The sequence below is a fragment of the Ascaphus truei genome, chromosome 13 (assembly GCF_040206685.1).
Source record: "Ascaphus truei isolate aAscTru1 chromosome 13, aAscTru1.hap1, whole genome shotgun sequence".
Classification (NCBI taxonomy): domain Eukaryota; kingdom Metazoa; phylum Chordata; class Amphibia; order Anura; family Ascaphidae; genus Ascaphus; species Ascaphus truei.
The window spans coordinates 31,418,398-31,444,086 of record NC_134495.1 but is presented as its reverse complement, the minus strand read 5'-3'; the positions used below and the strand labels follow the sequence as shown (position 1 = coordinate 31,444,086).

Sequence of the window (25,689 nt, the reverse complement as noted above, 5' to 3'; positions counted from 1 at the left end):
TCTCGTTTTCAAGTATGTCCTGGGCGCAGAGTTATGATGACAAATACATCGTTACAAATACATAGTTACATTAAGTGAACAGGGTTATACATTATATACAAGACATTGCATGAACAGTTAAAGATAAAATAAGTTATACAGTGGGCACATGTACCGTAACAGTTATAGACTAGATTACAATGTGAGACAGCTTTAGTTTTGAAAGAACTTAGACTGGTGGTGGCTATGATTATTCAAGTTGTGAGGTGCACGTAAGAGGAGGAGGAGCGGCCGGATACTTTGCTGAACCTTGGGTCCATAAACAGTCTCAGATCTCAGATGATAAGTGCTGCATGTGGTAGGGGTGAAGAGCTTGCCCAGAATGTATTTGAAGACAAGACAGGAGAGATGAACTTTGCGCCTAGACTCAAGTGATGATCAATCTTGTTTTTGAGCATTTCTCAGTGATGTGTGCTGTAGTTGCATTGGAGAACAACCCGGCATATTGAGTTGTAGAGGGTATCAAGTTTGCCAAGGTGAGTTTGGGGTGCCGTGCCATATACTACTGTATGTCCCCATAGTCTATAATTGGCATCAGCATACGATTTCTGACCAGCAAACGTAGGGAGGATTTGTTCCTATATAGTACACCTAGTTTGGCGTAGGTTTTGGATGTCAGTGTATCAATGTGCAATCCAAATGTTAAATGGGAGTCAAACCATATGCCCAAATATTTGAAACTAGTAACAGGGGCTAGGATAGTATTAGAGTTGGTTCTAATCTGGAGCTCATTCATTTGAAGCTTTAGAAATTTAGCCTTGGTCCCAAATACCATTGCTACAGTCTTGTCTGTGTTTAAAAACTGTATGTTTTGGGAAGTCCAATTTTCAAGTCTCAGAATATCAGATTGAAGTATGTGTTCAAGGTCAGAGATGCTAGGTCTGTGTGCATATACGATTGTGTCATCCCCATACATGTGTATTGAGGCTCCCTTACATTAATGAACACTGAGAAGAGTAGGGGCCCCAGAACAGAGCCTTGCGGGACACTGCAGGTGATATCCCAGGGGTTGGAGTTAGTGCCCAAGATAGACACATGTTGGGATGTATCTGATAAGTAGGAAGTAAACCAGTTTCAAGCATGTTTCCCTATTCCAGAGCAATGAAGAAGCAGGCACACGGTCTTAATCACAAGGAGGTTTAATATGCCAAAGAATCCAACATTTCGGCAGTGTAATACTGCCTTTCTCAAGGTGAAGACTACCCAGGACCAGCGCACCGGCAGCTAAGTACCCCACCTCTATTACTATTGTTTCAGTGTGCGTGTCTCATCCTCTATCTATGAGCCTTCACCTTGAGAAAGGCAGTATTACACTGCCGAAATGTTGGATTCTTTGGCATATTAAACCTCCTTGTGATTAAGACCGTGTGTGTCTGCTTCTTCATTGTACTGGAACACTTTGGGACTTCGGAAGCTCCCCAGGACCAGCGCACCGGCAGCTAAGTACCCCACCTCTATTACTATTGTTTCAGTGTGCGTGTCTCATCCTCTATCCCTATTCCAGAGCACTGGAGTTTGTTTAGAAAGATAACATGATCAACAGTATCAAAAGCCTTTGCAAAATCAAGGAAAATTGAACCAGTGAGTTGTCCCAGTTCCATTCCACACTGGATCTCATGGCAAACTTTTAGGAGGGTAGTTACCATGGAGTGTTTGGGGCGAAAGCCAGATAGGAATTGGCTAGGGAAATTTGTCTTGGTATAGTAATCACTTAATTGGAATGAGCTTTGGAGAAGCCGCCCCTCTGGCACTCAGTGGGGTAAATTTAATATTTCCATTTTTTGCATAATGTATGAATTTATTTTACATCCGGCGCTGTTTAATGACAATCTTATCCATAATTTGTTTTTCCCCAGGTATCCTTTTAAACTAATTTTGCTACTATTATTATCCAAACAAAAGGAAGGGAAACAATATGGAGCAACACTTTACCTATGTATGTATAAAAAAAACAAACACATGACAAACAAATGCAACAAGAATTGTGGTTGCAGTGATCACATTTTAGACAATGATAGTTTTCATCGTTTGCTTGTTTCTTTCGATACTAGCTATATTTGGCATCGATACTTTTGTTTCGATATTTAAAGATATCGATACTTCGAAGGCATTTTAAATTAAAATGTGCTGTTCTCTCTTATTTTGTGATTTTTTTTGTTTAGGTATTTTTTCAAGTGAAATATTGTAGGCCCTAAAAGGTTCGTAGGCCCTAGGCGTTGCTCACAGTGGGTGACTTATTTGCTTCTTAAAGTCCTAAAAGGTGTGTGTATATATATATATATATATATATATATATATATATATATATATATATATATGCAAATACAACTGTATGCTCATCTGCATGTCTTAGGCAGGTCTGCAACCCCGCCTTTCCCCAGGCTGTGCTCAAAGCTGTGACCATGCAGCAAGCTTAAGCCTATAGGGAACCATGTTAAAAATTGTTTTTGAGGCAAATAATGACACTGTGTGCTCATTTGCATGTCATTTCCCAGAATCCCTTGCTGCAGTGGAAGTGCTGTATGCTGGGTGATGATGGTGAAAGGTGGGGTTGCAGACCTGCCTAAGACATGCAGATGAGCATACAGTTGTATTTGCATATTTGCTTTCCTGTGGAGGGTTTTTGTCACTTTTTTTACTCACCATAACTTAACTCAGTATTATATATATATATATATATATATATATATATATATATATATATATATATATATATATATATATATATATATATATATATATATATATACTGTATATATATAAATAAATAAAAATAAATTGTGTAGTATTAGATAATACTGCATTCTTTTTTTTTTTGTCCCCACTATATACCTTTTTGAATGAGTATTAATGTATTAATCGTCCTTGGGTTGCTACAGCAACCATTTAGGCAGCCACTTCCATTTTTGACATAGGCAGCCATATAGGACGAACGAGAAGATTCACATGTGACACCTATGCAACGGGCTTGGGGAAATGAATGGATTGTTGTTTTCTCGACTGTGATTGAAAAGGGCGCAATGGGGCTGTATTTAGGTGATATATGAAGCCCGGTCTTTGACATATTGAGTTTAAGGCGTCTTGCTTCCATCCAGATTGAGATTGCCATGAGATTGTTGGAGACCTGGGAATGTACTGCAGATGTAAGGTTTGATGGAGATAGAAACAGCTGTCGGTCATCTGCATACAGGAGATACTTGAAGCCAAAGGAATAATAAGGTCACCAAGGAAGGGTGTATAAAGAGCAAAGAGGGGAGATCCAAGAATCGAGCCGAGGTACACCAACAGATAAGGGCAGGACAGAGAGAGCAAAGTTTGCAATACATACAATAAAGGAATGAGGAGAGAGGAAGGATAAAGCAAGCATAGGTCTTTGTTCTAAACACCCAGGGAATGGAGAATAAGTGGGTGGTCAACCGCAGTGTGAGAGACTTTCTCCATAGATGTTCAGAAGAGTTAATGCGGTTGCTTAGAAAGCATGTCTGATTTAGTCAGTTGAGGGTTTGAGCGACGAGTGTGCTACAGAAGAAGCGGGGAAATCTGTTCAGGCAATTGGAAAGGATAGAGTTGTAGGTGGTGACAAGATTGTCAGGTCTAGGGAAGATAGAGAAGACCGTTTGGAGTTTAGGGAGGAATCCAGAGCTTGATTCCCATGGATCACAAGTCTCTTGTTTAGTGAGGGGAGATGGGAGGAGTAGTGGAAGATAAATTGCAGATGTTATTGAAAATTAGGTGATAGTCCCGAGAGTAGAAAGGGGAGGTGGAAAAGTCATAAAGAGACCAGTTTTAGTGAATACAAGATCCAAGTAGTTGCCACCATTATGGGTGCTGGAGGCAGGGCATTTGGTGAAGGCAATGAGAGAGAGGAAGAAAAAGGGAACCCCAAGAGACAGGAGTTATGAATATGACTATTAAAGTCCTACTAGGAGAAAGGTTGGAGAGTCCGAGATGAGAGAGGAAAACTAGGATTCTAAATTGGAGAGAAAAGTGGAGGTACCATAGGAGCAGAACAAAAGATGACAGCAAAACCTGGAGCAAAAGGATGGGAAGAGCTGAAAAGGTGGAATTGGTAATGCCTGGAGAAAGCACCACAACGTCCAAGTAATGTAGTATGAGAGAAGGAAAGGTCAAAATAAGAGAGTCTAGCACCTATAGTAGAGTCAGAATCAGAGAGCCAAGTCTATCAGATCAACGATATTTAGCAAGCGAGAAAGGAAGAGGTCATGAACAGCTAAGACTTTGTTAGAGAGAGCACATAGGACACATAAAAAAAGAGATGAGGATGGTTAGAAACTGAATAGATACAGATGTAGCCAGGGTTATTTTAATAGACTGATATTCTGTGATATTCTGTGTTATCACCTCCATTGAATCCTATGAAAACTCTGTAATATACTGCGTTATAATGCAATATTCTGCATTATCACAATGGAACAGGGAAAAACCTGGTGCTCCCTGGGAAGTGTATACGGTAACTGGGGAAATATAACAAGGAATTTTACAACCTTATAAACAAAGGTCCCCTCAGTCTCGTCTTCTCGTCCTATGGCTCTGACCCCAATAGGATCCTATTCAGGATCCTTATTAGTACAGGGATACAGAAAAAAAGGGGGAGCACAGGTTGAGGAATTTGGGGTGTGTATGATATCTAATAGATAAAGGTGGGTGTAATCAAAATATATAAAAAAACACTTACACGGCCTTGTGTAAAACCTTCCTTTATACACTTTCCTTTACCTTCATCGGTTCTCCTGAAAATCTGACCATTAGGGAGGGGTGTGGGGACTGGAGTTGAGCACCCCTGTTTTAGAGAACCGATGAAGGTAAAGGAAAGTGTATAGAGGAAGGTTTTGCCTGTGAAATCTCTTGACATCGACACTACACAAAAACTTTAAATACAATTTCCTGGGAGTGAAGGAGCTCCCATCTTGAGGCAGCAATCAGTGAGAACCTAGGATTGAAGTGGGTTTTCTCGCACTACAAAGGCTGGAGGATATCCTAACTGAGAACTTCCGGAGAAAACCAGGAAGAAGATCAGGACCTGAAAAGAAGAAAGAAACCATTCCAGGGAATGAAAAGATAAGAAAACCGCAACGAAACCTTGCTGTGATAGCATTTACACAAGGCCGAGTAAGTGTTTGTTATATATTTTGATTACACCCACCTTTATCTATTAGATATCATACACACCCCAAATTCCTCAACCTGTGCTCCCCCTTTTTTTCTGCATTATCAGTAAGCTAAAACTGGCTGAATCTGTACGAGGTTATGTCACTTATGTTTGTTAGCGCAGACAGGATGTAAGCGACGACAAGAACAAGTAGGAATATGGAACAGGGTAGATGTTGAGAAACACATTTCAAGTGCCAAGTAGCAAGGAGGAAGGGAAAAAGGAGGTAAGATTTGGACTTATAGCACTGTATCTTGCGTTGTGGGGTAGAGGAGTGTGGACATACTGTACTGTAGGATAAAAGATCATGGGGGGGGGGGGGAGAGGTGTAATTATATATGTAGTGAAAGTTCCAGGCAGTTAGAAGGAAGATGAGGGCTTGATAAGCAGTGACTGCGCAAAAGGGTATATGTACAGTAGGAAGAGAATAGGCAGAAAGTTATGTATAAAAGTGTGGCCGCAGAGAAGTCAGTGGGAAGAAAATGTTGGTAATGCAGAGGAGGCAATCGTTATACTGCTCTTGATTTAGGGAAAGCATAGCATAATTTAATGTCTCCCGTCCAAAGGCAAGGCGCGTGCTGGTGTCCTGTTGTGTTTCCCCTTCTGTTCAAGCCCTGTTTAAATCTTTGTGTAACTCCAGATGTACATAAAAATGTTCACACTTGGAATGTGTAACTAGTCTAGACCTAGTTATGGCCTTTCCGAAAGGCTGGAGGGATAGCCGACATGTTGTATGTTTTTTCTGACTTTAAAATACATTTTTTTTTTTTTTTATAACTTAAATTGTATTGAATATTTCAAACAGGAGATACAATACACAATACAGGCAATTCTGAAAGTGTTCTCAGCTGTAAACAGTAATATAAATCATAAGATAATTCCCGACCTTTCGGGCCCTACTTAGCCGGGTTATTCCGGATGGAATAGAAATAATAATAATAATAACGGAAATTTAAAAAAAAAAAAAAAAAGGGGGAGGAGGGAGGGAGAGGTAGGGTGGGGACTGGATATGGAGAGAACATCAATCCGGGTAGCAGATCACCGCTTGTCTTGTATCTTCCTGGACAGATCGCCTCTATGGTATTCCTATCCGTGTATCTGTATACTCAACCTACTTTGTGTTCCCGGTCCCAAAGGAGAACGCATCTATATCTAACATAGCAAGCTTGTGTTACTCTCATCCCCGGGGATATCTGTCTGCGCTAACCAAGGTGTCCAGACTTTTAGGAAATTGGTGCCAGTGTCGTTAACTAAACTCGTCAACTTTTCCATCTGGCAGATAAACCACATTAGATTCCGAATCTTTGGGATGCTTGGAATATCGGGGCGTTTCCATAATGCTGCGATCTCGCTCCGCGTTGCTATTGCAAAATGTGCTATTAATTTATGGTGTGCTTTGGACAGACCCGTTAATGGTCTGTTCAAGAGGAACAGCCATGGGTCCGGGGGAATAGTGAAGTCAATGATCCTCCGTATCCAATTTCTAATTTCGTCCCACAGTGGGGAGATCCGCGGGCAGGACCACAGCATATAAAACAGGTCGGCCGATCCCCCGCACTGCCTAGGGCACAGCAGGGAGGATCCCGGCACGAACTTGGCTAATTTCATTGGGGTGAGGTACGACCGCATTAAAACCTTATATGTGTGGTGCATATGGAGCGTTTTGCTGTAGCTAGGTATATGGCATTCCATTCCTCATCTTCTAGGGTCTCTCCCAGATCCTTCTCCCATTGGGTCCTAAATGACGGAGGTTGCCGTGTAGAGCTTGCAGAATCGATCACCTCTCTGTACAGCTGTGATGTGAGTCCCCTAGTGTCGGTCTTTGCCAAACAGAGCTTTTCAAAAGTCGTCAAGGGGGGATATGGGGCAAATTTATTATAGAATGCTCGGAGCTGGAGGTATCTAAAAAATTCCGAATGGGGCATATCTTTTTCTAACCTGACGTGGTCAAATGTTTTAATCTTTCTATTGTAACCCTCCAGGTCTTTGATCCGTAAAAATCCTTTTTGTTTCCATATTGACGCATCTCCCCCTAGCAGGCCCGGAGCGAATTTGGGATTATTCCAAATTGGGGACATTGAGGAATTACCTGTTGTGAGGGAGTATTTGATTTTAGCAGCCTCCCAGACAGGCAGCGAGTTGGTCATCGAGGAGAGCGGCGTGCCAGCGAATTGTCACGTTGTTTTAGGTGGCCAAATCAAGCTGCTGAGTTTTAATGGAGCACAAGCAATACTCTCTAGCTCCACCCATCTTTTCAATTGCGGATTGGATTGCCATTGTATAATTTGGCTTAATTGAGCCGCTTTGTAGTATGAAAGCAGGCAGGGTACTGCTAGGCCACCCGCCAGTACAGGTCTTTTCATATTTAATTTGTTGACTCTCGGCTTTTTCCCTCCCTAGATAAATTTGGAGATTTCAGACTGAAGTGATAGCAGATCCTTCAGTCTGAGTGGCACTGGTAACGTCTGGAAAAGGTATAGGATATGGGGTAGTAGATTCATTTTGACGTGATGTATCCTACCTATCCAGGATATCGGTTTGGCAGACCACTTATGTAGGTCAGATATCAATGTCCGAATTAGGCTGGGATAATTTGCATTATAGATGTCTTTGGAGTCTTTGGTTATGTAGACTCCTAGATATTTTATGTATTTCTGTTGCCAATTGAATTTAAAGTTTAGTTGTATCAGCTTCTCTACATGTCTAGGGAGATTGATGTTGAGGGCTTCAGATTTAGATTGATTTATTTTGAATCCTGAAATGACCGAGAATCTGTTTAATAAGTCTGAGAGGTTTGGGAGGGATGTGAGAGGTTTTGAGATAATTAAAAGGATATCATCTGTGTACAGGGCCGCTTTATATGATTGAGAATATGCGTTTAACCCTGAGATGTCCGGATTTCCTCTAATTTGCGGCGCCAGTGGTTCAATACACAGGGCGAACAGAAGAGGGGATAATGGGCACCCCTGTCTCGTGCCGCTTTTAATTTGAAAGGGAAGTGACGGGAAGCCCTGATGTATCAAACTGGCGGTAGGTCCTGAGTATAGCGATAGAATCGCCCCACTCACCCGATCCCCAAAGCCAAATGCCGCAAGCGTCTCCCTCAGGTACGGCCAGTCTATCCTATCAAAAGCCTTTTCTGCATCCAGACTTAACAGCGTACTTTGTGTGTTATTTGTATTAGCTAATTCTACCAGATCAATAAATCGCCGGGTATTGTCCGCTGCTTGTCTTCCCTTAATGAATCCGACCTGATCTGGGTGTATAAGTCTGGGTAAGATTAGACATAATCTATTGGCCAATACTTTTGCATATATTTTAATATCAGTATTTATTAGGGATATGGGCCTATAACTTTTGCAATCCAGCGGATCCTTACCGGGTTTATGAATTAATGATATAGACAACTGTAACATCTCTCTGGGGATGGGGGCTCCTGCTAATATCGCATTAAACACATGGAGCAACCTAGGGGCTAGTAATTTGGCAAATTTCTTATAATATAGCCCCGAAAAGCCATCTGGCCCCGGGGCCTTTGAGGCTTGAGTTCCTTGATGGCCTGAGACACTTCCTCGATAGAGAAATCAGCGCCCATAGCCTCCCTCTCCCCTTCCGTCATATCTCCCCAGGTTTGAGCTGGCTAAGAAATCTCTCAGCAACTCGCTCATTTTAACAGTGTGTGCCACTTTCTATCCATTGTATAATGTTTCGTAAAACGAACCAAATTCCTCCACTATTTTCTTAGGGTTGGCTGTCGGTGTGCCTGATTTTAAGCGTATAGCTTGGATGTTAAACTTTGCTTGCCTATCTCTTAGTGCTCGGGCCAGCATAGTATCCGGCCTGTTTGCTTTTTCGTAAAATTTCCTCTTAGACCAACTCAGTGAATTATCTGCCCTGGAGGTCAATAGTATATTCAGTTCAATTTTGGTATCCTTCAATTCTTGCAGTAATTGAAAGTCTGGATTACTCTTATGTTTTGATGTGAGGGACTGTAATTTCGTTTGGAGCTCAACAATTTTGGAGTCTCTTTCGCGTTTTCTCCTAGCTGTGGTGCTGATTAAAATGCCCCTCAGCGTCGCTTTGTGAGCCTCCCATAATATGAACTGGGATTCCACAGAGCCCGTGTTTTTGTGTGGAAGAATTGGTCAATTTCATTGCCTATAGCCTCACAAATCTCGGGGACTTTTAGGATTGATTCGTTGAGCTTCCAGTTCGCCCCTGGTCTGCCCATTCGGATGTGTTCGCACCTTAGCTCTATCGGTGCATGGTCAGACCATGAAATGTCATGTATCCCAGCTCGGGAGAACAGAAGGACCAGTTGGCAGGAGACAAAAAAGTAATCGATTCTGCTGTAGGAGCTATGAGGGTGGGAATAGTCCTTATCCGTCGGGTGTAGTTCCCTCCATATGTCGGTCAATTGGTTGGCTCTGAGGCCCTCGCGTAGAGAGGTCATCGTTTTTTTATTCACTTTACCCGTACTCCCTGATCTATCTAAACTCGGCTGCATGACCGTATTGATATCTCCTGCGAGTATGACACAGCCCCTAGTATTAGAGCGTAAAATCTGAAAGAAGCTGTCGAAAAAGGCTGCATCCTGCTCGCAGGGGGCATAGATTGTGGCCAGTGTTATACATTGCTCCTGAAATAATAAAGCGTCCGTCTGCGTCTCGTTTAATGGTCAGTTTTACGAATGGGATTCTATTATTTAACAGGATGGCCACTCCACGCTTTTTAACCGTTGCTGAGGACAGGTAAAACTGGGTGTAATCTTTATCTAGAAATGTAGGGGCATTGGTCTTACTAAAGTGAGTCTCCTGTATCATTATGAAAACAATTTATATCTATGGCGCTCGGCTTAAACAGAATAATTATACATTTGTAAAGGATATATACAACCAGAAATGATGATGCTGGCAGATCCAATATGATACTCCACGTGTGGATGATCACACATGAAACGAAAAATAAAAATACATAGTATTATACTGTAAAACACTTTTGACAAACAAAGAAAACAAATGCTGAGAACAACAGGTGACTATAATGATTAAAAACACACACATTTAATATGACACAATGAATCAATACAATAGATAAACACAATATAAAATAGAAATAAATGTGGGTCCTACTTGTACAATCCTGCTATGGCGAGAGTACCCGCTTACGAGAAGATGGTAGGATGTAGTCAGTGGATAATCAGAGTATCCCCTCTCATGTGGCTACTCCATGCGCTCCTCACCGACATCGGCGCCGTGTTGTTGTAAGCCACGGCTAGGGTATGGGACGGCAGCCCTGCTCACGCTGGGACAGACCTCTGCAGCTCTCGGTATTCCACAGCTCGATACACGTGTACCTGGGAAATCCTACTGTCCATCACCTGTAGCAGATTCGCCAAATCCCTAGCCCGCAGTACTGTAAGGATGGTATGCGCAGATTCGTCCGCGATCACTTGGCGGGAAATTCAGCAGATAGTAAAGCAGTGTGTACGTGGGACCACCCTACGCGTTTCGGAAGACCAGGCTTCCTTCCTCAGGGGTGTGTGTATGATAATAAAGTCCCTGTGCATCCATGTACTTATAGTCCCAAATTAAAGGTACATTATACCAATTCGAAAAGTCCTGGACATGCGCAGTAGAGATATCTCGACTGCTAGGTGTCTCAGCAAAAAAACAAACATATAACAAATGACATGAAGGCATGATAAATATATACATGTAATACATAAAAATAGTTATATGACATACATATTAAAACAATATCTAACTTATATTATTAAAATAAAAAAATGGAACCTAAACATCTTACAGTATTACTGAACGCTATGGATGCAGAGCTAATCCTAATATCTGAAAACAGAAAGTGCAATGTACAATTCCTATGCCCTATGGACCTCTATACTCCCTTATCATGTACAGAATTATCTGTATGATGATAGACCTAGAAAGACAGTGTCCAGTACCCAATAGTAAAAAAATTCATTAGCTGCAAGTAATTCTAAAGTGCAAGATAATGTTAATAAATAAATATACGGTAATGCTAATATAATATAATAAAACAATATAATAAATATCAAAATTCATAACGATATCCTACCATATTAATTAAAGTGCCCAAAAGATAATGTGATTTATGACTAAAGGATGGGTTGTGTTAATGTGAACAAGTGACTGGTATGCTACTATATAGTGAATATTTAAATTAAAACATGTTTAATAGAGTGAAACATTAAATGTGATATAAGATAATATATCATGTAATATGTATGAGTCGTAACATAGTGTTTGAAGATGGAAATTCATTTATCAACTAGAAATGATTTAAGATCAAAATCTATGTTAAGACCCAATGGCGTCAAAGTGTGAAGTTCGTAGATACAAAAAGATTCTCGTCTCCCCAGAAGACTAGTGATATTGCCTCCTCGCCAGTGAGGCGTGTGGACTTCTATGGCCATACATTTAAGACCTCTGGGGTCTTTATCGTGCGCCTAGAGAAAGTGATTAGATACGCTGTGGCTGTGCTAGTTGCCACTGTCGAAATAGCTGCTTAAATGTCTCCTGCAGGCCAATAAGAAGCTGTGACATCATCCCTTGCGGCTTCTTATTGGCCAGCGTCACATTTAACCTGCAAAGAGATACAGACACCTCCTTCTGAGGCAAGTATCTCAGGAAGCAGAGAGTCCCCGGAGCTGAAATCAATGCGGGTTAGCTCCGGGAAACCCCCTGCTTCCAACCTATTTTTTTTTTACTGTTGCTTTTAAAGCAGCAATCTCACAAAAGCAAAAATGAACTCCTAGCAAACAGATAATTCTTATTGTGCTGCTTTATTTATTGGTCTTCATTTTTTTGATTTTATTTCTTTTTCTGTGTTTTCACTTGTTGAATATTTCACTAGCATCAGCTGTTAAAATGACATCCTCCTGTTGTCTTAATGTGTTAAATAACAGCTGCCTTTTTAATGTTCAGTAACTGATACAGTATCTCCAGAACATTATTACATAATCTTTAAAAAAAAAAAAGGGAATTAGGAAAACAGCACGAAAAGCAATTAACCATGGTATAAAGGAAAATATGTATTATTTTTTTATGGTGAGTACGGGGATTGCTGAGGTACATTGGGAAGTTCGGAGAGAGACAGCATGAGAACACCCTGGTCCAGTTAAAAAAATAATCTCTTAAACAGAGAGGGATTGCTTGAATACAGGTGCTTGGCAGGATTCCCTATATTGCTCTATATGAATGGCTCCAACTCCAGTCCTCGTGAACCCCGACTGGTCAGATTAAGGATATTCCTGCACCAGCACAGGTGGTTCAGTCAAAAGGAGCTTGAACCCATGCTGTACCTGGTATGTCCTAAGGGCCTCTGGTGTGCCAAAGCCATGTTATACCAGGCACATCATTACAGCACTGTATAGGTTAAAGTGTGCATAGATGCACACTTTCCTACAGTTCTGTGAAAACGCAAGCAAAAAATTGAGCAGTGTTAAAGCCAACTTCTTTGTGTACTCTCTTTATGTTGATACACCTCCCCCACTAGCTTTACACATTGTTTAAAAAAAAAAAAAACACAGGTTAAAAATAAATTTTTTATAGAGATTTGATAGTTTTGTATCTTGATTCACGAGTGACCATTCATTCACAGTTTATTTAACAGATTATTACAGTAGTTTCATAGTTAGCTACCATAATATTATATCTCCAAGTCTGAGTATATGGTTTTCAACTTTTTTCTTTGGTTAAGGAATTCTTTAATTAATATTGTGTAATTCTGGGGAACCACAAACCTCTATAATAGGCACCTGAGATAAGATGCATTGTAAGGAACCCCAACCCTCTCTAATAGCGCGTCTGAGATCAGATGCATTGTAAGGAACCCCAACCCTCTCTAATATCGCGTCTGAGATCAGATGCATTGTAAGGAACCCCAACCCTCTCTAATAGCGCGTCTGAGATCAGATGCATTGTAAGGAACCCCAACCCTCTCTAATATCGCGTCTGAGATCAGATGCATTGTAAGGAACCCCAACCCTCTCTAATATCGCGTCTGAGATCAGATGCATGGTAAGGAACCCCAACTCTCTCTAATAGCGCGTCTGAGATCAGATGGGCTATACATTCTTCTGTATTTGTACAATTTTCAAATGACGTGAAAATTGCAGGGAACCCTTTAGGGATGCCTGGGGAACCCCCGGTTGAAAAACACAGGCATTTTTTGTTCCTACTAATTGTTGTAGCAAATAAAGATTATGTGCTTCCTGAAAGTTACTTTGGGGGAACTTAAATGTAGTAGCCAACTGAGACCGCAACTTTTCACAGCTCTAGAAAGCCAGCGTTAAGAAAATATCGCAGGCATTTATTTTTTGATGACACCTATTTACATGATGTAATTGTTAATTCCGCATGCCATGTTCACAGTATCTACTTGTAAAATGCCATACACTACCATTGACACTGTAGAGCCATTAGAAAAATAGACCCTTCAAAGTTCTTATTGCTTTCTGTATTTTCACGGATATAAAGTCTTGAGCCGGATTTGAAGTGAGGGCATTGCATTAGAACACTGATTTCATAAAATGAGGCCAAACGTGTTAATAATAATAATAGCATGTTTTTGTATAGCGCTGCTAGTTATACGTAGCGCTTTGCAGAGACATTTTGCAGGCACAGGTCCCTGCCCCGGGGAACTTGCAATCTGTTTTTGGTGCCTGAGGCACAGGGAGATAAAGTGACTTGCCCAAGGTCACAAGGAGCCGACACCAGGAATTGAACCAGGCTCCCCTGCTTCAAACTCTCAGTGCCACGCAGTGTCTTTTACTCACTGAGCCACTCCCTCTCTTGACTTTATATATTCACAAAAGTGTGGTGGCCCCTCATCATTAATGATCTGTAATGGCTATTGGAAATGGAAATACCGCTAACAGTTTGCGTATTAAGGAAAGCCTTGTTTGTTCTGAAATTAATTCTATGGGGGGCATTTTGAATAGGCATCTGTAAACGTTAATGGGCCTTTTCATTACATTTAGGGAATGGTATTTCCATTTGAAAACTTGATATTTTACACAGAAATATCTCTGTATTCGTTGAACAGCTCTTGCAGAGATTCTGTTATAATAATTTCTCTTTTACACCACACACTTTTTAACCTTTTCAACACTTGACCAAAACCAAATAGTTGTATATTATTGCATGCATAATACATATTTCTATGTATGTCATTCGCATATATAGTCTTAACTATTGTTTATTTTTGTAGCGATATTTCTGCATAGATCATTTTTAATGAATGACAGAAACTCATAATGTTTATTGCATTCCAGTTTAATGAGTTGGCTCCAACATAAAGTATTTTTCACCATTATTGCTCTTTGTGTTAGATTGTTGTTTGTGGAGATGTTATACTAAAAGTTAGAGAGGTGTTTAGTGACACACACTTTTCCATCTGTAGTCCAAGTCTTGGGGGCCGTATATATGTGAAAAAAATATAAAGAACACGAAAATAGTGTAATATGTCTAGAAATTGACAATTCAGATTCTGAGTATTCTATAGAGTGTGTACTCACAACCTCAAAGTTCTTTTAAGCATATTCATAAAAGTGTGGCAATGTTGTATCCTTTAGCGTCCATTTAGCATCCGACTCCATTGGGACCAGCTATATGGCTGGACCAATCTCCACCCTACGTAACATCCCCTTAATGGCTTAAGCTGTCATACTGGGCCATATTCTAACCTGAGCCGCACCTTACCCTACAATAAGCAGCCACCTTACCTTTTTGTTTCAACATTGTCCCTCATTCCCTTTAGATTGTAAACTCCACAAGCAGGGCCCTCATTACCTCTCTGTATTTGTTTCAACATGTTTATACTCACCTGTATTTAACTGTTTATGTAATATATATAACTCTGTACCCCCATTGTACCGTGCTGCGGCATATATTGGCACTACACACACACACATATATATCTCTTTCTAGAACATACGTGCAAACGAGTCCATATCCATGGTGCAGGTAATTTTATTCAGAAATGGGTACAGCCACCAGTATCCGATCACTTGCCTGGGTAAAAACTAAGGTATCTCACAGTAAATGCCTCAACATTTCTGTGAGATTCCTAATGGCCCATCGGATTAACACAGCAGGGGTCCCTGCAGTCCATTCAGTTTGAATGGGACTGCAGGGACCCCCCCAACTGTGCTAATCCAATGGGCCATTAGTCTGGCTGCAGAATCTCACAGAAATGTTGTAGTTTATTGGGAGATTTCCCCAGATTTTCCAATTCGAGTGATCTAACACTGGTGGCTGCATCTGTATAAGTGTAGTAAATGGGTACTAATAATATAAAGCTTTAAAACCCACATTTGTATAGTCCTGTATCAGCTGGTGTCGGGACACCGTTTCCTGGTTCGTTGATGGTGCAGCTGCAGACCTCCTCTTTTAACTATCCCATTAGTATCTCTGGCCTCTTGGTTCGGCGTTCTGGAGGGGCACAGCTTAATGACGTCACTGGGAGCTTGTCACAGACGCGACCAGCAAACAACCAGTTGTCACGGCAACTCTACGTTTTGCATAACCTTTATGTTCCTTTTTCAAGGGATAAGTGGCTGTCAGAGGTTGGGGAGAGACCCTCCTTTTCTAGCCCTATATTATTAAGTGTGATTGTGTGATTGGTCTGTTGCTAGTGATGATGAATATCATGTGGCAGTAATATGTAGCTCAGCCAAAGGGATGGGTTAAAAACAAAAAAAAACCCTCATAAGTTACATATACTGTATAGTATTTAGAAATAAAGTGTTTAAACACAGGTGAAATAAATACTATTGTTTGCTATACACAGTGACTGAGACTAAATTTAAGGCAGCAAATAGAAAAAAAGAAAATAAACATTTTAAGTCGGAAAATGGAAAGTAAAACATCATTTAAAATAAATTGAAATACATTGTACATTAGTAAAAAATAAAATAAAAGTACAAAATAAATGTGTTATGTACTGTATTTATTTTTTTCCCCTTTCAGTAATTCAACATCAATTACAAAAGACAAGAACAAATTAATTACCATTGTGACTTTGAAATTACATTGCAGTTTAATAAGTCTGAGGAAGTTGTTTCACTAGCCTTATACAAAACACTATTCTTTATATCAGGGGGGCTGTCCCCTCACTCCCGCGCCCCCCCCCAACCCCAACTTACCCGCGCTCCGGCGTAATGACGTCACGTTGCCATAGCAACGTGACGTCACATGACCTCGCAACGTCATTTTGACGCCGCGTTGCCATGGCGCCGCAGGGAGGAAGCCGCCGGAGCCACGGTAAGTTAGGTTTACAGAGGCCCTGCAGCTCCCCCGGCACTTATTTTAAGTGCCTTCAGGAAGCGCGCGGGGCCTCTGTAAACCCCGCGCCCCCCGTCGGCAGTGTCGCGCCCCCCCTGGGGGTCACGCCCCACAGTTTGCGCACCGCTGTTTTATATCATCAAGCTGATGCACTGAAATGACTGCTCTGAGGACCATTAATCTAACGGTTGGCAAATGACTCTTACATTATTATGGGAACCTCAATTTATGACTGATTTACACCAGTCTAACAAGTGATTAAAAATGTACGCTTTGTATTTCCTTTTCTATGGGGACAAAGGCCCTTTGTGCCAACACTCATTAAAGGAACTGTAAATAGGAGGAACTGTAAATAGGGCCTTATATTTTGTCATTCACACTAACAACATAAGCGTGTGTGTTGCTACAATGAACAACCTTCAGAGAACAGGGTTGGGTTGGTTTGATACCTGCTAAATTGGGTTCATGTTGACTCTCAAGATCTGAATGGGATGTGTAATGGAGGACACACTGTACTGCAATATGTTTCTTCATCCAGATCAGACGGATTCAAAAAGAACAGAAGCAAGAGGTTTTATTTTTAATTTGCCACCTGGTGATATTAAGTTATTCCCATGATGATCTACAGAAAGCATTACAGTAGTATGGTCCATTCATCCCATGCATGCTATACTGTAGTTACTGATATTTAGTAACATAGTGCTTCATGAGAGAGGGAGCGGCTCAGTGAAAAAAAGACACTGACTGGTACTGAGAGTTTGAAGCAGGCGAACCTGGCTCAATTTCCGGTGTTGGCTCCTTGTGACCTTAGGTGATCTTGGGTGCCCCAGGCACCAAAAACATAGATTGTAAGCTCCATGGGGCAGGGACCTGTGCCTGCAAAATGTCTCTGTAAAGCGCTACGTAAAACTAGCAGAGCTATACAAGAACATCGTGAGTGAGAAAACTGCATATCTTGACAATATTTCAGAGATGGACACGGCAGCACTTCATGTGGGACTGAATGTGAAAAATGATGTGGAGGTCAGTCAAAGATGACCCCTAGACAGCGGGCTTGAGGGGTTGATGAGATTGTAGTGTTGCTGACAGCGAGGAAGAGTTTGGGTGTAGAGGTGGCAGTAGAAGGGGGAAAGAGTATTGGTTCTGTTTTGAACGTGTAACGGTGGGACATCTAGCAGGAGATTGCAGAGAAGACAGTTGGTGACAAGAGACAGGAGAGAGGGGTAGAAGTTTATTGGTTCTTTAATAACTGCATTTGTACATCATCATCTAGTCTTACTCCTGATCTCTAGACATAGGGAAAGGTACAGTAGAAATGCGCAACAGATGCCAACTTACCCTCTGAGCACCAAAGTCAATGCCACCATATTCGCCAACATTTGAAAGCTTAATGAGATTCGGGATGAAAATGCTGAAGATTTTTAGAACTTAAATTGAACTTAAATTGACCTGAAAGAGGAAATTATTTTGACGATGAAATAATGTGTGTGTATATATGTATATATTGTGACATAGTCCAAAGATGTTAGGCAGCTTTCTGCCCCGTTTTAGGTCAGAAAGTGCAGGAATAGTTACAAATGATCCATTCCACAGCTTCACATTAATTCAGGCTGCTGGATGGAAAATCCAGACCACAGATTACAATGTGTCTAGTTCTCCCTCACCTGCTCGTCTAATCACTAGCACAGGTATTTAGAGCAGAGAGATTTGCATTTCACTCTCTCTCCTTAGAGCCTGGAGGCTGGGGGTTTCGCTGCTCCCCTGTATCCAGTTCGGGGTGGACGGCCCCTCCAAGTATCACAGTACCAGAGGATTTGCCTGGACACTTGGGACCGAGTTCCCACCACGAACAGATAAGACAAACAAATATGTATTGCTGTTTCTAAAAGACTATGCTGTTTCTAGTGATCCTAAATGAGAGGGCATTGTTTTAAGCTGGGGAACCAGGTTAGTTGGCCCAACAGTAGTTAGAGGCTGATTATGATGTGTAGTTAGATCCCTGAAAGGGATAGGATTTTGTTTATATAATTTGGTTTCTTGTTACTTGAAATAACAGTGTGGGAAATACTATGACACTGATATAAGTGAACCGCTGAATGAAAATGTCTGAGTGCCTCTAACCTACACATGTTAAAGCTGCAGTCCCTTACTTGGATGAAAATAAAGCAGGCAGAAGCCTGAGTTAAGCAGCATAATACTTTGCATGATCCTGTTTTTGTATAAATAACCCTAGAAGACTGTGTCGGGAAGAACCCAGACAGACGTCAGCGCTACAAAAGAGGGGCATTTGTCACAGTATACATAGGTAAAGTAGTTGGTCACTATGGATGCCACCTATAACACTATATCAGATTTCTGACAGATAATTTTACTGTTTATTTATGTGATATATCTGCCAACTAACTCAAGGTCAACAGTGTCATAAAAATCGAGCCTTGGTTTTCGAACTCCCATTCTCTGGCATGTTAGCAACTTTGTCATAATTGAGTAATATACTATATGAAGAAAGACCGACCTGAATCATTATACACACTTGCACTGGAGTTCATAGACCGGTATAATGCAACCCTGGGATTATGCACAGACAAATAAGCAGGTGACGTAAAGTCATAGGCTATTTAAAAAAAGTTAATTTATGAATCGCTGCTTAACTACTGGATGAGTTGGCTGCTTATTTACATTTCATTCCAGTGACTTGAGAAAATGCCTGGTAGCCTTTACTTTACTAAATAGATGAGGTAGTAATATAGTACAGGTATGCATATATTTTGGCCACGTAAGTGGGGCTGCACTTGTAAGGAACCCACTTCTCACTACACACACAGGGACTAAGAGAAAACATACACCATGAATTGCATTGGACATACTTCTAAAACACCAGCTCCCTATGAGGGGATCATGCTGCACTCATCATCGTGGATCACTTTACTGTCTTCATTATTGTAAGGAAGGGATAGAGTTATCTTAGCTCTTTAAGTGTGGAAGGGGCTATAGCACCAGAGTACCATGGCTCCCCCAACACTCACAATCACGTGACTGCTTCTCCGTCACCGATGATTGAATGGAAGGAGTGGTGTCCTGCCATTCCACTTCCTCATAGATCGCACTTTCAAATCTGATCTCCCCTGGGACAACAAGCTAAAGATAGATTGACGTAGCTACTATATCATGTCAACCCCATGGAGTGTCAGACCCCATGAAGTAGTAGCTACCTCTAAAGGGCACCCAAGAGGTTAAAACCTCACGCCCACTTAGCAATAACTATTGGAGTTTCAATAACGTGAAAGCAATCCGTCATGTAACACTTTTCTCTGCCAGTTTAAACAGCTGTTACATTTTACATATAGTAATAGCTTTGAATTCTTGAGTAATTCAAGTTTCACCAAAACGGCTGCTTGGGCCATTTTCAGCCCAAAATCCCCATTAATTTAAATGGGGATTTTTAGATGAAAACGATCTAAACAGCAACTTTAGAGAATATAGAATTACCCCTTTAGGTTCAAAAGCTTAACCGAGAAAAACACTGGAGCAAATTTTACATATAGTAGTATAAATTACCACACAATCCTAGCAAGCTCTAATCTCAGAATCCACCACATTATATATATATTTGTGTCCAAAGGAGTGCTACTGAGTGTGGCCAAATGTATACAGCAAAAGACAAAAATACCCAATGCTACATCCAATGTGACAAAATACATAGTTAAATACTTTAATGTTGGTATTCTCATGAGTAAGGATCATTTAGTTAAACCCTTTGACCCAAGCGTTATAAGCCTGCAGCCACGTCAAGGCATGACCAGTATTGTTATCGTAGTATAAAGTATGTTATCTCCCCGTTTCATTACCTGCTAGTTAGAGCCTATACCTAACGGAGGAAAGAATTCAGCAGGAGTTGCAATGATTAGGGCTTAGCTGTAAAGAACCTGCTTGAAGTATTTCTCTTAACCAGAAAATGATTGGAGGATTTCACAACAAATGGGATGAGTTTTTTGTTTGTTTTCTCGACTGTATATCCATTTACAATGGATATGATGTTCCCATGTGCAATAACGAGTGTCTTCTACATTGTAGTCATTTTAGAACGGCAAGATCTATAAATAATTGTATTCAGTGTTCTACAGATGTAGCAAACCTTTGTGGTTTGTGTTTCCGTGCCAGACACTATTGCAGGCCGAAAGGATTAATGCTGCGGGGGACTCGTTGAAAAGAATGGACCCCTGCAGTGCAATTGCAGCAACCCCCGCCCCCAGCGCCATGGATGTTTGATTATTCGTCCACCGCGCTGGGGATGGTAAGGCTTGCTACATCTGTATATCAAGCTTTATTTCATCTTTCATGTTTTTGTAGCATTGCATTTCTTTACCGTTGCATCCTAAAATTGAGCAGAATTTGACATCATTTCCAGTATCGTGGATTAGATCAGGGGTGCACAAACTGGGGGGGTGCGCCCCCCAGGGGGTCTGTGGGATTTATTTGGGGGGAGGGGGGGGCGAAGTGGTTACAGAGGCCCAGTGCTCTTCCCCGATCGCGCGAGGTCTCTGCAACCTCAATTTACCGGGACTCAGCCGGCTTCTGGACACGTCGCCATGACAACGCAGCATCAAATGACGCAGTGGGGTCATGTGACATGACGCCGGGTTACAGGAGAAGGGGGGCACGAGCGCTTGGGCTGGCACACAGGGGGGACGCAGCTCCAAAACTTTGCGCACCCCGGATTAGATTATAATTGTTCCCTAAAACCTCATGTGCACAGTATATTATGAGCAACAAGGAATCTTTATCCTGTATATGTAGGAAATAACAGTACTGTATGTATTCTTATCAGGCTCTATGTTTCTATAGATATACTTTTCATTGCTTTTATTTTTATAGCAAGAATCTACTGGGATTTTTTTAATTAGCTTGGTTAAAAAAAGGGAAACGTACAGTATGTTTTACAGATCATCATGGGTTCAGTCATTGCTTAGAACAGAATGTAAGTAAGGGCTCATTGGCACCAGCAACAAGTCTTTTTTTATCCATTACTCCCTTGTGTATCTGTACATTCCAGCAGAGCTGTGCAAAATTCCATTAGTCTGTGACAAACCGGCCAACAAGCCGTTTCCTGATGTCTTGCTGTAACCCCTTCAAAGCTGGAGAGGGAGAGTTTGAATGAAAACTATACATTCGTTTTTTTTTGATGTATATTCCAAATATTATATTACTCCGCCAAGGACTTAATTGGTGTAATTAGTCTGTGTGTAGTCAGTTGCGTGACGCTACGGCGTAGAAGTCTCAGAAAAATGCTACAAAGTGAAACAGAAGGAACACTGCAGAAAGTCAGAAGGTAGAACATCTAGAGGTCTATGGTGCAGATGTAGCAAAGCTTACTGTCCCCAGCGCCGCGGACAAACAAGCAGAAGTCAGGAACAGTGTCTGCCGCGGCCACGCTGCAGGGGTCCATGCTTCTGAATGGGACCCCGCACATCATCAATCCTTCAGTGCCGTGACCGCCACGGTCGCCTGAAGACGTTATGTCTTACTACATCTGTACAGTAGATGATTGGCGAAGCTCTGATCACAGGTATCGGCACTCAATTTGCATTAACTGCCATTGGCTTGAATGCCAGTTAACGTGGATTGAGCTCTGATACCAGTTATTTGAGCTTTGTGAATTACGTCCCCCACCCTACCGTATATTAAGATAATTTGGGCATAAACCCGAGAGGTACTTAATGTATCTTTCCCTTAGCATCAATGTATCTTTCTCTTTTTTTTCTGGATTATGTTTACTGGAGGAAGTTACTCAGATATATTTAGATGTAGGAAATTCAGTGTCTGAATCTGTCTTGTGTTTTTGTTTTTAGCAATAAAAATCTGACTTGGCCTCTTTGTCAAATGTATTTCTCTCATCTGGTACACATGCCAGCCATTTCTATTTTTGCAGTATATTTCTGTATCTTCACAGATTTCCCCCTTTACTATTAAAGCAGCTGCTGAAAAACACTGTTCAGTGCAGAGTAAGCCATTTGGCTTTGATTGAGGATATGGAAAAATATTCAGCCAATGTCAAGTAGTGGATACTAAGCCAAAGTTTAGCTCTACATAAGCTGGCAGCCAAAGTCTGAGACAACTCCTAGCTCTTTGCTTTCAGCTCAACTTCTCGAGGTGCATTAAACAAGTGTAATAAAGTAAAAACAAGTAAACAATGAAAAGACTCTTAAATGATGAAAGAAGTGCTAATAATGTTATACTAATATTTTGGGAGTGTCCCAATCTGTATGTGTCCCAAACAAATGAAGACCACAGTTATGCTATCAAAAGTAAGTCAGAACTATTAAATATATCTGACAACATTCCTAATCAGATCCACACATATCATACGTGTATCGTAAGTGTATTTCTTTAATAGAACCAATTTTAGAAGCCAGACTAATGGTTCCACTTTCAATGTCATGTTTTTTTAAAAATGTTCCTTTGTTTGTTAAGCAGAAATATTGTATAATTATTTCTTAAATGTGGTCAGAATAGGCCGAGTCGCACGAGCCTGCTGGGTAACCAGGGAAATCGTCTGTGGACCCACAGCCCTGGTGGGCACCCTTGGAAGGCATAGCATGCCAGCACTGCTGACCGGGTTTTCCTGGGCCCGGATAGCCAACTTGACTTCCGGATCTGCCGCCCTGTGCGCCTTTCCTCCACTGGGCTCCCCCTAACTAACTTCCCCCGACAGGCTTTACTGTAAGCCACCCACTTCCTGCTCGACAGTCACTGGTGGGGCCCTTCAAGCAGAGTTCCCACAGTCTGACACTGAGATTAGACTTTCCTCAATGTTTAAATCAATTTAGCACTTTTTTTTTTTAAAGCCTCCTTTATAATGTCTTCAATAGAACTGGTAATGCAGCATCTTACAAAATTAAAGTACATGGCTGGTGTTTTGGTACTTTTTGTTTTGTTTTACTACAGTAAATAACCATTTTAATAGTTAATGTTTTGTCTCTTTCCTTGAAAACAGCTCGTCGGGACTCTCGTGCTGTGCAGGTTGGAAACAACAGGGAGAAGAATGTATAGTAGGTATGTATTAATAACTTGGTATATTACTGCATTTGTAAAAGGTTACATATGTTTTATTATAGTTAATAGCAAAAATAAAGTCAGTTATTTGTGTGTATCACTATCAAAGTCGCTGTGTCCAAATCAGGAGCGTTATTGTATCAGCTGCAAAACCTGGAGCAATCTCAGAATTTCACCATATTTATCAAAGCAAAAACCCAGTCGATATTTTTGTCTCGGGGACAAACGTATCAGCCACACTTGGAAAATCTGCTATATCCCATTATTTTATGTGCACTCTATATCTCCCCTAGAGAATGGGCCTAAGGTGTCTTGCAGAGTACACCTGTCTTTTTGGCTTACCACCACTTACTAAATATGACCCTTTCTGGATAACCAATCAATTACCAGGCACACAGCTGTACACTTATCATATAAGTGACTGTGTGGGGTAGTTGGTTATTCTCTAAACTTGGCCAGGCTAAGATTTAACGAGGAGAGTGTTGTGAAACACTGCTACATATTGTATAGTGCTGTTTTATAAAGTATGCTCAGTGGCATTAGTACTTGGATGAATACCTATCCATCTGTTTGCTGCATGCAATAATATTCCTTATTTGATATACTTTCTTCGCCAAGTGAGGGAAGCCTCTGAGATCAATTCATTTGAATATGGACAATGGTGCCATTTTTGACCTGCATGCTTGTTTGCTTATTCATCTTTAACTGAACTACTTTGTTATATTTGTGACTGAATACTGTGGGAGTTTTGGGTTCCCCATTACCTTCTTCCTTTCTACAGTTGCAATGATCTGCCGGAATATAAATAAAAAATAACAATGCAAAAAAAAAAAAAATGTACAGAAGGTTTAACACTGAATCATGTTATCTGGATAAACGGACACAAAATAAGTTCTGGGGAGAAAAAAGGTAACAAAAACCCTTCACCATACAGTGTACAGCAAATACAAATATCACGTGTGAGCACATTCACATGTCTCAGACAGAACTGCAACTTTGACTTTCACCATTATCGCCTAGCATACAGTGCTTCCACTGCAGCCTGGGATTCTGGGTAATGCCATGTGATACCATCCCTGCCCGGCTCCTAGGGACTTTACATCAAAGGTCTCTGATACTGGCTGACTCAGAGGGTATTACCTTGTTAGAGTGGTGGGTTTGTGCTGCTGCGCGATGCGGTAGCAATGATGGGCGCCAGGAACTTTATCCATTCAATAGCAGTTTTATTGTTACATCAACATACACGAGAATCTTGGTATGGACATAACTGCATTCCCCCTGGTTCTGTCTGAACCTTTCTTCTTTGGCTTCCCTATCTCGACCTTCTAGGAGGTGCTGAGGCGGAATCCCCTATGTTATCTAATGTAGCCATCTTCTGGGCGGCCTGGGTATGGCTTCATCTCTTTAGGGCCCCTGTAGGGCCTTGTGCTGCTCTCTGTCGGTGATCAGTGTCCCTCTCACGGGCATTGCATGCCACCTCATTGCGACCTGAATATGGGCTAGCTATAGACCCTTCTATGGGGCTGGTCTAACTATCCCCAGAACTATGCACTGTGGAGCCTCCTAAGGGCATAGGCTGCCACTATATGAACTCAGAGAGTAGCAATGAACCATTCATGAAGCCACTATCTAACTGGGACACTTTCTCTAACAATTAAACAATAAAAAGGGCATCCTATCCATTTACATAAACACTTACTATATACAGTACATTGAGATCCTCCTCCTGTGTCTCCTCCTGGAATCTGATCCAGAAGCTTCCCTTCCTATTTATACCCCAGTCTGATGTCACTGTCTCCAGGCAGAAAGGGGCAGGGCCTAACGTCTGCTGAATCACCCCAGCACCATGTGATGGGAAAGGGTCGTTACTCAGTGTGCGCCCACACAGACAACCCCTTTAAATCCAAAAAACAAAGAAAATACAACACCCAAAGACAGAAGTTGTGAAAGCTCAAAAAAGGGGCACTCAATGGGTATGATACTAGACTGAAATTAGTTTATTGTGTGGTCCAAAAACATCCGACCTGTCTGAGACATGTGAATGTGCTCAGAAATGGTATTTACATTTGTTACATAACCAAGAAACTGTCGAGGCCATTT

The 25,689-nt window shown here is 41.2% G+C and overlaps 1 protein-coding gene across 2 annotated transcripts in view; it reads left to right on the top strand.

Annotated features, from left to right (window-relative positions):
• The window catches only part of SCARF2 (scavenger receptor class F member 2), a 201,916-nt gene that overhangs the window by 42,211 nt on the left and 134,016 nt on the right, over positions 1-25,689 (top strand). For both annotated transcript variants that reach the window (XM_075569026.1, XM_075569025.1), the window contains exon 2: positions 23,531-23,589. In XM_075569026.1, the coding sequence (XP_075425141.1) occupies positions 23,531-23,589 (59 nt within the window). The remainder of the gene's footprint in view (positions 1-23,530; positions 23,590-25,689) is intronic.